General features: G+C 34.8%; 1 protein-coding gene across 4 annotated transcripts in view; it reads left to right on the top strand.

The window, feature by feature from the left end:
* USP47 (ubiquitin specific peptidase 47) overlaps positions 1-17,389 on the top strand; it is a 54,641-nt gene that overhangs the window by 18,178 nt on the left and 19,074 nt on the right. For 3 of the 4 annotated variants that reach the window (XM_051622592.1, XM_051622591.1, XM_051622594.1), the window contains 11 exons: positions 417-555; positions 1,875-1,971; positions 2,502-2,647; positions 3,492-3,571; positions 4,367-4,516; positions 10,965-11,060; positions 11,150-11,302; positions 12,688-12,855; positions 14,870-15,001; positions 15,707-15,783; positions 16,081-16,136. In XM_051622592.1, the coding sequence (XP_051478552.1) occupies positions 417-555; positions 1,875-1,971; positions 2,502-2,647; positions 3,492-3,571; positions 4,367-4,516; positions 10,965-11,060; positions 11,150-11,302; positions 12,688-12,855; positions 14,870-15,001; positions 15,707-15,783; positions 16,081-16,136 (1,294 nt within the window). The remainder of the gene's footprint in view (positions 1-416; positions 556-1,874; positions 1,972-2,501; positions 2,648-3,491; positions 3,572-4,366; positions 4,517-10,964; positions 11,061-11,149; positions 11,303-12,687; positions 12,856-14,869; positions 15,002-15,706; positions 15,784-16,080; positions 16,137-17,389) is intronic. The other variant, XM_051622593.1, reaches the window with a different exon arrangement.

The following is a 17,389-nucleotide window of genomic DNA, read 5'->3' as shown; positions in this document are numbered from 1 at the left end:
AATTGTGCTCAAGGTCAGAATTTGAGGGTGATTCTGGAAGAACACTGAATTGTAATTCTTATACCTAAAGAGAAAAAGAATACTCTCATTCTGAATTTCACTGTAGAAAGCTTAGACGCAGGAGATGCTAAATTGCAAACTTGTTTGTATGCATTATGGTACTGTATTTGATTATACAGTATTCCAGAGGGCATTTGCTTCCACTTCTGTGAAGAAAGATTTCTCAAGGGATTGAGAAATTGGAAGGCAGAGTTAAAGCTATTCAAGTAATTGCATATCTGCCATTTTGTAAAATTTGTGTGATACACTAAGGAAACTGGTTTCTTAATCATGAGAGAGAGAAGTAAAACTTGTGGGTACTTAAGTAAAAATTTGTTGTCTAGTTTTTGCATAATATCAGTGTATTATGTTTTTAGGAGGAGACAGGTACAACAGATGACAATGCACAAGACAGATTTATAGGCCCTCTTCCAAGAGAAGGCTCCGTTGGCTGTACCAATGACTATGTCAGTCAAAGCTACTCTTATTCTTCCGTCCTGAGCAAATCGGAGACAGGTATAGTGCTCTCTTTTGTAAAGTCAATGCTGATTTGTAATTATTTTATCATATTTTCAAACAGCAGCACAATAAATTGCAATTTATTTAAAAAACCCAAATCCCTACTGTATTTTCCATCATACAATATACTTATATCACTTTGGGAACAGAAAAGTTGTGTCCCATACTTCTCTTGTGACAGTGCAATTCAGACTCTCAGTCAGGGGCCTTGCTGTTCAGTACTAATCTGCTGCTGTGTCCTTGGTTGAGTAGTCAGGATTGTATTACGAAACAATCTTCACCTCAAGCTGTGTTCACTCACAGCTTAATGAGTACTTGATACTTGTTTCTGGAGGGGCTGTTGTCAAATCTCTGCTCTCCAAACATTAACAAAGGTCTTCCCCCTGCCTGCACTGTGATTATTCCTCAAGAGGTTCACCCTCCGCTGCCTGGCTCCCCACCAGCAAGCAGAGGCTCCCCCTGGAAGGGAAGCACAGCTCTGCCTCCCAGACAAGTGCTGGGGCAGATCTCAGAAGGCTGGCTAGTTGCCTTGGCTGAGATTATTTTTTTTTTTTTAGTATTTACCAAGAATTTCAGAGTATAAATAAGCAGATTTAATTTCTTCATGATGCTGTGCTTCAGTATGTGCTGCTTACTTATCAACAGACGTTAGTTTTGTATATTTTGGAGAAAATCTTAAAATTACAGTAAGATTAATATAAGTAAATAACTTCCTTTCCAGCAAATAAAAATTACACTGATTTTTAGTAGCTGTTTTAATTTGTTATTATGGCAGAAGGTTTTAGAAGGTAGATGTGTGTGGACACTTCAGAGATTATTTTTTGTCTATGTAGTTCTGAGGTGATGATACAGGCCAATGCAGAAATAAATTGTATCTATGTTAAAACTAGGATATTTTTAGTTGTAGTAGTACATAAAAGTGTAAGTTAGTACACAATTGTTTCTTAACAAATTCTAGTTTCTTCTGTAAACTTTTAAAATCTACTAATAAAATATTTACAGTTACCTATGTCCCCATTGGTACAGTATTCAACATTAAATATTGGTTATTATTGTGAAACATAATTCATGATCACTAAAATAGCTTTGGGAAGTTAATTCTGTTGCATAAATGTTTGCTCTCTGTTGTCCTTGAAAATGAGCCACTGTAATATTCCCACCATTTTTATAGTGTAAATAACAATATATGACAACAGATAGATGCAGTTCTTTTATAAACATCATCACAGAATTGCTTTCTTATGAAATATTTTAACTCTTAAAATTATTTCCTATCTTTTCAGGCTACTTCCTTATTCTTCTTCTTGTGTTTTTAGGTTATGTGGGTCTAGTAAATCAAGCAATGACTTGCTACTTGAACAGCCTTCTACAAACACTTTTCATGACTCCTGAATTTAGAAATGCGTTATATAAGTGAGTATATGTAAACAAAGCCTGTTCTTATATGCTGACATGTATCAGACCCTTTTGAATTCCTCCCATTATAATTTCTTTGTTTGGATACTAAAAAAGATATTGGAAGTCAAGCTGAGTATACTGTTATACATTATGTCTTATTAAAAGCTTCAGCTTTTTAGTAAAATACTAAAATGTTATATAGGCTGTGGCTTGGACAAGCTTTTTAAAAGATTTACCCCATCTTGATGACATCAAACTTGAAATTAAGTTTGATACAAAGTGCACTTGATGTCTGTATTTCCACAGTGAATGGCTTCAAAATTACTTCATTTGTTAGTTTTAGTTTGTACATTTAAAGAATATTATTGTCAGTTACTCCAGAAATGGAAAATAATTTCATTTGACTTTTGCCAAGAAACAAAGCTTCAGTTAAACTCTGTAATCCGGCAGACATCTTGAAATGTAAGAAGTGTTGATTTAAGTATATTTTTTGTGTAATGTTTTCAAAGCATTTTTAATTGCCAAATATCTTGTGTTTTGAATAGATGGGAATTTGAAGAATCTGAAGAGGATCCTGTGACGAGTATCCCCTACCAGCTTCAAAGGCTGTTTGTTTTACTGCAGACCAGCAAAAAAAGAGCAATTGAAACAACAGATGTTACACGGAGTTTTGGATGGGATAGTAGTGAGGGTAAGGTGCAGCTATTAAGCTTGTTTGATTTGCTTCTGCAAATGCCTGTTAGGAGCCTAAACTGCTGTTGGTGGGAGAAAATACTGGAGTAATTAAAAATAATTATTAGAATGCACTTTGTTTCATTGGAAACAAAATAGCCTAAATGGATACTTCGTTGTGGTGTGCATTTGATTTTTTTTTTAAAGCAATGATGTCTGAGTTTTATGCTGTTAAGATACAAAGTATTATATTTTTGTAATGGGGCTATTGTTACAGTTGTTAATTGTTTCTAAAGAAGTAGCTCTTTATGAGAAACTTGGATCTGCTTTGAATCCCAAATTTCAAATGAACACATTCCACTTAAGTAGAAAATAATATGGATAATTCAATAAAATCAAACCCTGTATTTGTCTTTTTGACACTTTGTGTAGTTTTGCCCCATAACCTGCTGATTTTTCCATAGAGTAATCACATGATAATAAGAAATATGATTTCAGTGTCCTTACAAAGAAAAAAAAAATTAGTTGTGGAGAATCAACATAAGGTGGGAAATAAGTGGGAACCACTTTATTTTTTGTCAGTGCATGTCAGCGTTTCTAAATTTTTTACATGTTCTTGCTAACATACACTGCTTGTTTATGCATAAATGTTGTGAGGAAGTCATCTGCTTATTTTTCTAACTTAACTTGAGGGGCAGCTGCTTGTGGAATTGAACACTGGCCCAGTAGTGAATAATGTAATAAATAATAGGTGCAGACTTATTGGTAGCTTTTTAGGAAGTCTTCTCAAGCTACAGTACAGTTAGTATATGGGCTAGTAATACCTCCTTATTTTAACTAAGATTAATTTTAATTCCAAACAGCATGGCAGCAACATGATGTACAGGAGCTGTGTAGAGTCATGTTTGATGCTTTGGAGCAGAAATGGAAGCAAACAGAACAGGTAATGGTATAAAAACTTCTTAACATTCGGTCAGCAGTGTGATATTGTTGTGAGGGTTTGTTGGCTTTTTCTAGGGATGGTTGTGAAAAATGTTAACTGAATTTTAAATACAAGGTTATTGAAAGTCAGCAGTAGTTGCCAGTTGTCTTGCTAGAGGCAATAGTTAAGCAACTATAATGTATGACTTTAGAGTGTGTTGCGTATGCTTTTCTCCCCTAATTGAAGGTGGAATATTCTGAACTACAGATACTTAATCTTTATTTGAAGTTCAGAAAGTGATTGTCTTATTCCTCTTCTCTGATAGCTTCCTCACTGTCAGTATTTGTTAGACTATATTGTGGACTCTTGCAGCTCTAGCCCAATCTTCCTAAGTAGAAGGAAAGATAAGAATGCATTCCTAAGATACGCTACATTTTGATAACTGGCCAGCTTGTTACAGGCAAATTTTCAGATTCATAGATTGGGAAATGCTTCCTCTATCTTTCTGCACCTACCTCTGGAGACACAGAGAAGGCTTGCAGTTTCGGTCTGTTAAGTGTTTGCAAGATCAGGCTTGTATGAATTCCAGTTTTGGTAGTTTTGTAGTCACTCTTAAGATGTGACTGTAAAGTATGCTGTGAAACTTGCATAAGGTGATTTGAGAAGCTCGTTTGATACATGTTTTGTGCAATGGCAGGGGAAAACAAGAAATCAAGAACAAGATGTCCTTCTGGGGAATGGTATTCTGAATATGTGGCTATGCAAGAAAGGATACATGTTTTATTTGTTTAAAGCTCTTGAATATGTTTGTTTCAGGCCGATCTTATAAATCAGCTGTACCAAGGCAAACTGAAGGACTATGTAAGATGTCTAGAATGTGGCTACGAAGGCTGGAGAATTGACACATACCTGGATATTCCTTTGGTCATCCGGCCATATGGCTCCAACCAGGCGTTTGCTAGCGTGGTGTGTACTATTATGCTGACTAATAGTGCATCCATACACACATAGAATACATAATGCGACAGTGGTATAATTTGTTACATGGTAAGTATCATCCTAGATACTCCATCTTGGGGTGTTCGTCTTTGTGCAGTGAACCAGCTAGCAAGTTCTAGAAGATTTTTTTTGGCTTTTTTGGTTTATTTTTTTGTTTTGTTTTTTCTTTTGCCCTTCAATGAGTCCTACTGGTGCATGTATAAGGGGAGGGGAAATGCAACTTTATTGCCTTAGGGCTACAGTAATCAATTATTTTCTTCCTGATAAAATCTTCAGCATTTATCTGAGATATTTTTGAGATCACTAAGTTTTATTTGGGTTGCTTTCTTTATTGACACATCTGCTAAATTTTCATAGTATTGTTGAAAATCTTAGTGAAGGAACAGAACATTGACTTAGACTTTTTAGTTTAATTGCCATGTTGTTGCTGTGCTTTTTTAAGTTCACTTCTCAAATACCATATGCTTTTAATAAGCAATTTAATGATAATAAATTGTATCGTACATCAGTGTTCTTCATCACTATTGCCCCAACAATACTGATGTTGGCAAGCATGTATATCACTTAGTAAATCTGTGGAAGTCTTTTCACTTTATTTTTTCTACCCCCCTGAAAAGAAGTGATTAGAAACTGAATTTACACTCTTGTGACTTAGAATACGTGTACTTACGGATGAAGTTCTGAGAATAAGTTGAACAAGCCTTTCAGTAAAGGTTGTTTCAAACAAACGCTTGTTGTCTAATTGGATTACCAGGGTTATTTATTTATATATAAGTATTTTTTCTTTTGTATTTAGTATGCTGAGAATATTTTTTTTAAGCATTAATAGTCTGTAATTCTTAACAGTAATTTCGTTAGGAATGGTTAGAATTAGTTAAACTGCAGTGTAGGTTGAAAGTACTTCATTCTTCAGAACTTTAAATGCCAATCCAGAGAAGTAGCAAAGATGAGGAACATTGATCTCACAAAAAGGATTCAAGTTAGTAAAGTCCTTTGAAATTTTTTTAAGTGCATTAAAATTTTCTAGAACTATTCAGCTTATTGCAGCTGTATTTTGAGCTGCCATCCCGTTGATACAGATTGTTTTATGTAGGTGGCTTCCCTTTTCATGTTTTAAGACTAATTTCTAGAAATATTCCCTAGAACAAAATTATTGTTGTAATTTTCATTCAGTAGTGAAATTTTTCTGATCTATTGAAGTAATGAAAACAATGCAGTTAATGTATTTGTATTCTGCATTTAACAATGCATTGTACATGTGTCTCAAATTGAATTTTTTCTTAAGTAGTGTATAGCAGAATGCTAAAAAAAGACTGCATATTTGTAAAAATGCAGAAAGCTTGAACAATAAAGAACTTAAATATCAGGTTACTTTTAGTAATACTTGACATTTCGCCTGTAAATTAGCATTTACTGGGTTCACTACTCCCTATGTTGAGGAAAATAGTTTGAAGCTTTTTGTTACAGAGTTACATCGTTGCAGTTTGTACTGATGCTTCAATTTTTGAGCTTTTAAATTAATATTCTGATTATATTCAGTTGATTCTCCTCCCTGCATTTGTATTATCTATAGCAGATTCAGTTTTAGTTTTGTAGTTTTCAACAGTGGGGAGATATGGAGGATACTTGCTTTTGGAGAAGGGAAAAATCGCCTGTTTCTAAATGGAATTCTCTGAAGGTAGTATCCTCCATTGATCCATAGGTGATGGTGATATAGTAGGTGTAGGTAAAAGGGTATGAGTGAGAGATCAAAAACTTCACACATGCGCTAATAGGGCTTATAGAAGGGAATGTAAAACTTTTTAGACCTTGCTAGTCAGCTGCTGAGGGAACTTGCAGCAGGCGACACAACCCAAGATAGGGGATCTAAGGAGGATACTACCTTCAAAGAACTCTAGTTAGAGGTAAGTGATTTTCCATTACTTTCTAATAAGAGAGAATGGATGTATGAGCTTCAAATAAGGTTAATCTTTAGAATGCTACATAAAGTATATTATCCCACTGTTCGACATTGTGTACTACCAAAAAAATGTAGTTACCTGAAATGTTGCATTTATCTATAAATATATATGTATTACTTCTTAAATACATGGGAACATTGAAAAACTCGGAAGGATAATGTTATGCTTTCTTTATTTCCTAAGACAAATAATTCTGAAATTCTTCAGTATGTTTTTAAGGTTTGCATTTTGAGGTTTTTTTAATTATTTCCCCAGTCCATCCCCCAAGTTCATGTATTAAGGCTACATAGCTACAAACTCATTAGGGCATCTCTGAGGCATTGACATCTTGTCAGAATGTATCTCAAGGTAGTTTCTGAAAAAGTAGTTACACTATATGCATCGTTCAAGGACATGGTTTAAAAAAACCTGAATCAGTCTTTTCTTGAGGTCAGTAGAAATATAGACATAAAAATATATAGCTTATTTCAGGGAGGTAAAGAGGTGATGCAATTCACACACTTATTTTTGTATGTAGTACTGTCTAGTTTTAGAGATGCCTGAGTTTGACACCATTAGACATAAATGAAAGAATTTTTTTGACTGCAAAACAAAATTTTACAAGATGTAGAACGGCTGAGAGAAGAGTGGATACAATGAGGGGCTAGCTGGCATGCTGAAATTACATTACTAGAAAGCAGTGGAAATGACTTTGTAATACCAGAAGACTGGTAATAATACACATATTCTGAAGATGTAGCAAGTACAGTTCTGCTTTAAGTATCGTTAGTTTTCTCTATCATTTGTACGTTACCTTTTATTTTGAGGATCTCTATATGCATAAAGGTAGACCTTTTCTGGGCAGAAATTAATTTGAACTTGTATGTGAACTTCCTTTATGTTATTGTTGCTGAACTTAAAATGGTTGAAGGCGGTTAGAATATGGATTGTGTGTTCTTCTTTTTAAACTAGATTGGTAACAACAAGGTCTTGTATTTTCAGTTGGGCATATTCTTTGAACAACATAAAACTAGATGAGCTCTGAAAATTTGAGATGGCAATTTCTGGTTTTTGTCCCACAAAGTTTTGTCTAATTGCCATTTATTGTGTAACTTTACAAAAAGTTCTGCTACTCCTGTTTACAGGTCTTACAGAAATGCTTGTAATAAGGTATTTGTCAAACTACATACTATATTATAATGCATTTTTGTGGAGAAGAGTATGTCCTAAATGCCCATCTTTCATAGAATCACAGAATGCGAGGTTGGAAGGGACGTTAAGGATCCTTGAGTCCAACCTTTCTAGGTAGGAACACAGTTTAGGTGAGATGGCCCAGCAGCCTGACAAGCTGAATCTTAAAATGTATCCAGTGTTGGTGAAATTGCCAGACAATAACAAGTTTGAACTGTTACGGCATTTTGATATGCAAAGCGTTAAGTCTCATCATCAGAATATTAAAAACTTGATATACTCATAACTTGGCTGGACAAGGCCCTGAGCAATGTGAGTTGGACCTGCTTTGAGCAGGGAATTAGGATCAGATGATTTCCAGAAGTCTCTTTCAGCCTATGTTGTTTTTTTTAATTCTGTGAACTATTAAGAAAGTGCCTTTCTCATACTGATCTCTTGCTGTTGCTTCATCATTTATGGTGTATTTTGAAGTTGTGTGTTGGAAATGTTGGAAATGCTTGGTAGCTCTAAGACTACATAATAGTTACTTTTTTGAAGACAGATAACTTCAAAGGTAGCATTTACTTGAAAAATAAAGTTGCACAAAAATGGAAGATAGCATGCAACAGGTTGTGCAGCATAGAAGCTTAATCACTGGTTTTGCTGAGTGAACTGCCAGTAGAAAATTGTGTACTGCATTAGAATAGGAATTGTATTAAGAAACATCCTAATCAGCAGAACTAACTTTGGAGTAAAGATTATATAGGAGAAAACTGGAGGAGGCAGGAAGGAGTAAACCTGAGGAACAGTGATGTTCTGTGTGCAAGGATTCAAAAATACATGGATATTCATATAGCTCAAAAATAATGGAGTTCTCAAGAATTTTAATCAGATTTTTCAAGCACAGGTCATTATGTGTGGCAAGCAGCAAAACCACAGCAGTAATGTAATTATACTTCGTTCAGTTTTTGGGGCTCTCAAGGTTAATAACTTTTTTGCATATGTAAAAATTTATAGTATGTTTCCTTGTTAAATTGCACATCACATGAGTCTACGTAAGCATAACATAATTTGTGCCATCATTTGTGTATTCCCATTCACTCATATTCATGTTGATGCATGAATTCAACTTTTTTTTGCACTCAAAATGTATTTTTATTATCTTAAATGTCATTTGTTTCATAAGAGAGAGAAGGTAGGGCATAATGACCACAGAACTGTGTTTCATAGGAAGAAATTCTTCACCATGAGAGTAGTAAGGCACTGGAACAGGTAGCCTAGCAAGGTTGTGGTTGCCCCCTTCCTGGAGGTGTTTAAGGCCAGATTGGATGAGGCTTTGTGCAACTGGTCTAGTGTGAGGTGTCCCTGCTCATAGCAGGGAGGTTGGAACCTAATGATCTTTAAGGTCCCTTCCAGCCTTAACCATTCTGTGATTTGTGTCTTGTTAATTAACTTTTTTTGCTTTTGTTTAAATAGTTCTGAATATTAATTCCTTAAGTAGTTTACAGAATAGTCAAAATGCAGTGATCCATTTCTTCCCCTTTCTTCTTAAAGAGGATTATAACTTTCTTAGTGTTCTTTCTTACATTGTAGAATGAGATTCTGCACATTTTGGTGCATAATTCTGTAAAATATTAAGTATTTGTTTCCCTCAAGTGAAAAAAAACCTCTGTCCCTATAGCTTTTAAGAAGTAAATATGTAGCTAGCAGTTCAGGCTCTAAAATGTTCTTGTGTCTCAAGGGTTTCTCTGCCTAAGCTGTGATTTCAGAGCCATTCAGAGCTTTTTGGGGTGCAGCCAAAAATGTTGAAGTGAGATGATGGCCTTCAGTGTACAGTCATCATATTCAGTGTGGCACATTTTTCATTTGTGGGTAGTTAACACATGGAATACAGTACTTTTAAGAAGTCCATTCTCTTACAACAACAATAGAGCTTTTGTAATATTTTTTTTTTAATTACTGCTTTTGCATCATCCATAAGTCTTTAGAAAGAAGGGAAGAATTGGACACTTTTGAGTAACTTCACATATCCTTGATTTCCTCCCAGTGTGGCTTATCAAACAATGTGATTTGGATAGTAATTTTAAGTTTTGTGCCAACCACATTACAATTGATGAGCTTACTCTGCCCAGTTAAGCCCCCTCATACTTATTTGTAATTCAGGGAGATGCTGCTTTCCTAAAATACGATTGTTATTAAAGCATTCTTTCTGTTGATACTTGCTTTAAAATGAATGTCTAAATCTGCAAGTGGTATTTTTTTTTTTTTGCTTCAATAGAGAATTTATGGGTTCTGCTTGGAGATCAGAAACCCAAAGCCTATTGGCTTGCAAGGTGTGACTGGGTTAATGGTTTTAACTTTTAAAATCTCTGGGTAAAATTCTTCGCTAAATCTATCTGAATATTCCTAGTGAATTTTGTTTGAAGAAGTTCATTCTTGAGTATATAGAACTTCTGTGCAATATTATTGTTGCAAATGATGTTAAGGGAAGGACTAGTGATCAATTTTAATGTGTTTTTAATACTCTTTGCTGTATTGAGGAGCAAAGTACAAATCATTAAGCCCTGGATTTAAGGATTAGTGGCAGATCTTTTAGGCACTTGCCAGAGGACAAAATTCTAGTTACCATTCAGTCACTTTGTAAGATTTGTTCTAGGAAGCTAGTTCTGTCCTCCTAGGAGGTGGCCATATTTCATCCTCACTCTTTCAGAAGCGGGGCTCAATTACTCTCTCTCCCTTCTTTCCCCACCTTTCACTTGAAAAAGGTTGTATCTCCTAAGTCCCTTTGTACAGTGGGAGTAAGGCTGAGTATCTGAGTACCAGTGTTTCCTGCAGCCTCCCCCTACCCCAGTAATTCTTGGATGGTATCCCTGAAATCCAAAATAACCATTCCAAAATTGAGGGAGGACAGGGCCAAAGCAGGGTTAAAATATATGCTCATTTTCGTAGCAGTTGATTGAACAGACATGACTAAATGTGATGTGCAAGATAACAGCAGTAAATGACATTTTATATGCTGTGTTTATAAAAAAAAAAAGACTATTTGGATTAATCAAATACTGAATGAAATATAATTAGTGGTAATTTGTGCCTTGACTGTTTAATCTTGGGCTGGGTAGAAAGGTTGGTTTCTCTTAATATTTTTCTGACTCTGTCTGTATCAAAGTTTGATCAAAAATTTTGGTGGTTGATTTAGTTGAAGTAATTGGTACGTGTTTGAGATTTCATTGTAAAGCTATTACTCTGATTTATACCTACCTAGTAAACACTTTTTTAAAAATCAGGTCACATCTTTTTATTATTAGGAAGAAGCACTGCATGCTTTCATTCAGCCCGAGACTCTTGATGGCCCCAATCAGTATTTTTGTGAACGATGTAAGAAGAAATGTGATGCAAGGAAGGTAAAGACTCTCCAAATGGTTTGCTAAAATGACTTTTGGTAAACATTAACCTGGCAATGGTAGCATAATCTTGTATTTGCTTCATTTAGGGTCTGAGGTTCTTGCATTTTCCCTATCTGCTGACATTACAGCTGAAGAGATTTGACTTTGATTATACCACTATGCACAGAATTAAACTCAATGATCGTATGACTTTTCCTGAAGAGTTGGACATGAGTGTCTTCATTGATGTTGAAGATGAGGTAAAGTGTTTGGTTTCAGAGAAGTCTTTAATTTACTTGAAGTTTCTTAATAAGAACATTAAAATGTTAGTCCACTAAGCCCATTTAAACAATATTATTAATCTATGAAAAAGGTCCTTTAGCTATGACAGTGTTTTAATTGAAGTTTTAAAATCTGTGTGGAATTTTCTTAATTGAAAAGGAAGTATGTTTTTTTCATCACTGTAGGATTTTTATGCTTCAATAAGAAGCTGATTCTGATTTCTTCAGATGAGTGATTTAAAAGCAGAAGTATTAAGGATTCTGTCTGTACTGGAAATCCAGAATGAAACATATTTCTTGAACTTGTGTCTTAATCTCTTTTGATCACAAGAGGTGATGTAAAGTTTTAAAACTTGGTATGTTGAGATGAGTCCAGAAAACATTAATGGTTAATTCCTTCCTTCTGACTCTCAATGTTGTGTGTGCTGTAGAAATGAGATTTGTAAAAAATTTTGTTTCACTTGTCTCTTCTTCTGGCTTTTAACTCTTCTGAGTTTGGCTAAAATTAATGTTGTGCAATTGCATTAACCAAAAAGTATTTAATGTGCCTTCTGTAGTAAAGATGAAATGTATTATTTTAATTCCATTCCTGAAAACATTGTCACTATGCTAGCTTGTAACAGTGTAAGAGAAGTGCAACATTGATACGCATATGGAGAGACTCTGACTTTCTGACTCTATACAGACCTTTATCAGTATGTCATTTAAGCAATTTAATACCTCTGAGTGTTACTCTAAAGGCTAAAAATAAGAAAGAAAATTGATCTGGGAGAATAGAACTTAAGACAAAATTAACAACTGTCAGAAAATAAGAATTATCTAGAGGAAAGAGAATCAAGTAGGAGATGGATATACTGCTTGTACTAAATAAACTGCATTCATTGTGTTGTTGACATCATGCTTTTAAGCTAATAGCACATTAATCAGTCCTACTGTAGTACCTTGACTCTATCCAGTGAGTTGAAATGGAAGAAAAATCTTTGTGGATGAAATGTTTCTAGTCAAATGACTTCTGATTAACAGGATGATATTATAATAGGATTTGTTATATTAGACTTCCAGTTATTCATTTGAATTAACTAGTAAATGGCGAGGGTAGTAACAGATACTATGTTGTCAAGTGTGACACCAGGTAGTTACCATTCAGTTGCACACAAGACTTGAAAGTGTTGATGTAAGAGGTTGGCAAAAGGCAGTTACTAACTGAAACAAGTCGGTTCTCTGTGCTGGATTGCAGAGATCTCTAGGATTTTGAGTGGTTACTGTTTTGCAGATGGGAACTTTTTTCACAAATGTATTGTTATTTTTTGTTCTGAGTAACTTTTAACAATGCATAATATTAGTATGTATGTGTTCTTTTTAAGAAGTCTCCTCAGACCGAGAGTTGCACTGATAGTGGTGCTGAAAATGAAGGCAGTTGTCACAGTGATCAGATGAGCAATGATTTTTCTAATGATGATGGAGTTGATGAAGGAATCTGCCTTGAAAGCAATAGTGCAGCAGAAAGAATTTCTAAAGCTGGCAGTGAAAAGGTATGTTTAAAAAAAACATTGTACTTGGTCTGATTGGGATGGAGTTAAATTTCTTAAATTTCTTCAGCCCATAGTATGGTACTCTGTTTTGGATTTGTGACTGACTGTTGACAGCACGTCAGTGTGTTAACTCTTGCTGAGCAGTGTTGCACAGCAGTAGAAAGTGAGGAATTTCCTAAGTAGTTGTTGCTCAGAGACTAGCTGTGCTTTGGTCTGCTGGTGAGAGGTCGTGAGTAATTGCCTTTGCATCATTGCATAATTACTTTTCTTTTTTGCTTATTGAAATGTCATTATCTCCAACCACAAGTTTCCTTACTTTTGCTCTTCTGATTCTCTCCACCATCCCACTTGAGGGAAAGAATATGTGTCTGACTGGATGGGTGCTTAGTTGCTGGCCAGGGTCAAGCCACCACAAATGTAGATTATAGAAATACGAATAATTCTGATATTAGGGGTGAGATGGGGGAGTGAGAGCATGTGTTTTTATTCAAATTCAAAAAACTGACACTGAAGCGAAGAAGAGCATGCAGCTACTTTGGAGGTCACCTGAGAATAAAGGCCTTCCCAGTTTGTCAGATTGAGAAGTCCCAGATAACTTGTTTGGCCGTAGACTCTCAAGGTGAAGACATTTTAGCCTTGTGAGCAGTGTTTTTTCTTTGAGGCCAGCCTTCGAAGGCCTACCAGCTTTGACTGCAAAAGTGTCTTGCAGTTTAGTAGGGGAAAACTGGAAAGTTTTGAACAGTCTCTGTAATCCATGTCTGGTCCTTATAAAAACAGTTGTACAGAAGAGACCATGTGTCTAAATGTTAAATATTCTTTCAGTTCTCTTGAGTTAACATAAAAGAATTGAGCTGCAAGTCTGTCTAGGATAGTAATCATTCTCATGTGGGATGCTCAGTAGCTTTTATTCAGACCTGTTAGGATGTTACTTGGCTGTAACTGTTATTTTCATAAATATTTAAAGGCTGACTTGTATTTTAATCTGGACATATGTCCCTGTGTACATTTATCTTAAACTGTATGAGAGAGTTTGCTGATAAATGTTCTGAGTTCTGTCAATCTTACCTGGAAAAATGAGAGGCATTAGTAGATAGTCACTTGACTGTAACAGGGACAGAGTACTGCAATGAATCTGTAATGCATATGTCATGTCCTAGTGCTGACAGTAGCTTTGGCCAGTTAATTCATAGTAATTGTTCTCAAGGTCAACTGGCTGTCAAGCCATGTTGTTAAATTTTTTGTTTGGGTATCTTAATAATGCATGCAGTGTATGCTAAGAATTTACAGAGCATTTCCTCTCTAAAATCTAAAAATATTTAATCCTTGTAGCACTTGTGTGAGTCAGTATTGTTCAGGGTTTTTTTAATAAGTATACACAACACTGAGGGTATGTCCTTAGTAGCCTTTATTTCCATTCCTTTAGCTATGAAAAGAAAGGGTAATGACAGCAATCTCAGAGTGATGTGAGATAAATTGAGAGTGCTGATAAGCACTGAATGGTGTGTTGCTGGTTTGAAATATATAAAAAAGGGCAAAAAGTGAATATTCAAGAGTGCAGAGAAGGGTAATAGCAAATAAGCTTAAACTTTGTAGCTACAGGCAGGTTGGTCATTACTTCTGTTTCTTGTATGGAGGTATGCTTAATGCTTATCTAGCTTAAGAATTCACCAAGTCAGAGCTTGTGCAGAGTAGTAGTAACAGAAATGCATTAAGGCATTTTAAAATGTTTCAATGTTGTTTGGGGTTTTTTTAGTCTTTTGGTCCTTTCTGTCCCCACCAGCAGAAGGGGGAAACTCCTCTCTACTTCCACTATTACATACCTTTGGATAATGTTTAGCATATCAGAGCTCTGATTTTTTTTCAGTGTCTGTTGCAGTAATGCATTTCTGTTACACAGATCTGTTTTGTAACATACAACTATTTGTATATTTGGGTTTGTTTTATTTTTAATTTTTTTTTTTAATTATGATTTGGTCACCTTAATATGTATCACAGATTTTTCTTCTCTCCCCAGAGTTCTTTACTGTATGAGCTCTTTTCTGTTATGGTTCATTCTGGTAGTGCTGCTGGTGGCCATTATTATGCCTGTATAAAATCTTTCAGTGACGACCAGTGGTACAGCTTTAACGATCAACATGTTAGCAAGGTAAAAATAGTGGTTTTAGTTATCTTGTGTACTGATAGATGAACCAGTAAGTTTGTATTTTGCATGTGATTTTTTTTCATTTATAATGAAGTTGCTTTCATGTGCAAGTATTTCAAGCATTTACCTCGTTTCATATTCTTATCTTAATGTCTTGCCATACATATGTGTTTCACTCATTAGCATAACTGATTTCTATATTAATTTTTTCATTTATGTATGAGGTTTTGTATGTTGGGGAGGGGAGTGTTTCTGCTTGATGATGAAGGAGGGATCGTTCATAAAGAACCCTTTGTTCATGTACAGACTGTGCTGGATATAGAATTTTGCCTTCTATATGTGTGAAGAATACCTCTTGCTTAGACAAGTGTGTTTGTAGATGTATTATGACCCAGACTGTGCTGTTAAATGTGTTCTGCTGATGCATTTCAGATTTATATGTATCAATAAAAGTTACAGCACTCAAAAACTTGGATAATAGTTTTCTAAAAAGTTCCTGCTTTGAAGAAAAACCACAACTTTTTATATTCATTGTAAAATAAGGAGACAACTTTTTAAAACAGATTTTTTCAGTCAGTAAATAAGCCGAAGTATTTTTAAGAATTAGAATTATTAATGTTGTGTGTTAATTATGCCATTTTTCCTAATGAGAATAAATGCATCTCACTTAATGCAAGTTTCTCAATAATTAAATTTATTTTCTGTTAGATAACTCAGGAAGATATTAAGAAAACATATGGTGGATCTTCTGGAAGCAGAGGCTATTATTCCAGTGCTTTTGCTAGGTTAGTACTGTAAAACTACTTTTCTTTCTGGTAGTGTTTTAGTGTAATCAAATGAGTGGCCAAGATGCATGTGCTTTACGTTTGAGCTTAAAATTAACAGTAGATGCTTCAAATAGTTGTAAAAACTATCCTGAGTGCTGTTTCAGATCATTAAAATAATGTGATATTTATTTTTGAACATTCTTTCTGGTTAGTTTATTGCTAAGATGCATATATCTCCTAACTGAAAACAAAACTTTTGAAGTCAATATTGGTCCTCCTGTCTGATAAACTCGTAACTATTCTTTCCTTCACCAGCTCCACAAATGCATACATGCTGATATATAGACTGAAGGATCCAACGAGAAATGCAAGTAAGTCTGTTTTGCAGTTGTTAATTAGTAAGAATCTGTTATGGAATAAGGAGATATTTACATGTGAGGAGTCCTGATTTTGGGGAGGGAGGTAGAATTGGTATTTTTAGGGTAAGCTCAAGTAACTTGTATATGAAACTTTCTTTTACAGTTTTTCATTACTCTTATTATAATAAACCTTTATGGATCATTAGGACACAATCACAAAACAAATTTTCTAATTTTTAAGGGGTTTTTTGTATCATGGAAAATAAAACCATACTGGGTGACACTGAATAAACTATAATGCTATGATTGATATGATGCTTGATTGATAGTAGAGTAAAAAATAAATTTCTTCACTTAAAAATGCGTTTGTAAGATCTTCATAAATGACAAAGTTCTAGACTTTAAAACCAGCCCTTGTTGCTTGTGTTTCATTTTGGAAGTGAGACAATATACTAGAAATTTTATAGTCAGTAACAGATCTTGGATTTTACAGTCCTTTTTTCCCCAAATCTCTTACTCGGTTTGCCAAGGCTTAGAGAATGCCTGGCCCCATCTAATAGCTGACAGATTGATTAATCTTTGAAATATGACACAGCGGAAAATGAAGATTCTTTTTGGATTCAAAAGAGGAATGTCTGGTTGGAGGCTTCATTGACATATTGGCTAATTCTGTAGGGTCTTAGGCTGTTCATATTACTAAGAACTGTAAATGTCTGGGATTTCTCTTTTTTTTAATAATACAGTATTATTTTCTAGAAAACAAAACAAAGCATTTTAAATTTAAAATCGAAGCACACCTAAATGATGCAGTAGTAAATACATTTGATAGAAAGGAATTTTAATATCAAAATAGAAGGAAGCATGTTAGCTTGCTGTTTTGACATTCCTGTTAATCCATTTTTAGCACTGCTGTAGAAGGAAAACCAGAAATGCAGTGACTAGCAATACTTGCTCTCATCAGCAGTGTGCCTGAAAAAATCCAGTATTTTGTTAGTATTCTGACTGCTTGAATTGAGCAAAAAATAATTTTGCTTGCAGTATCAAAGCTGTATTTTTATATTGTCTTTATAGAAAAAAAATCAGCAGTCAGCCCTTATAAAAGGGAACGTGTCAGATTGTAGCCTGGTTAGGCTGATAGGGTAAACTATTGGGGAGTTTTCACTTGTAAGAACTTTAATGCCCTGAAGTGCACAGAAAAATTCAGTCAGTGAATTGTTTTTCCTAAAACCTTGAGCAGATGAGAAACCATGAAAAGCCAGGTCTGC

This window comes from Apus apus, chromosome 5, assembly GCF_020740795.1.
Source record: "Apus apus isolate bApuApu2 chromosome 5, bApuApu2.pri.cur, whole genome shotgun sequence".
NCBI classification, from domain to species: domain Eukaryota; kingdom Metazoa; phylum Chordata; class Aves; order Apodiformes; family Apodidae; genus Apus; species Apus apus.
Note: the sequence above shows the minus strand (reverse complement) of the source record. Positions and strands in the feature narration are given on the sequence as shown.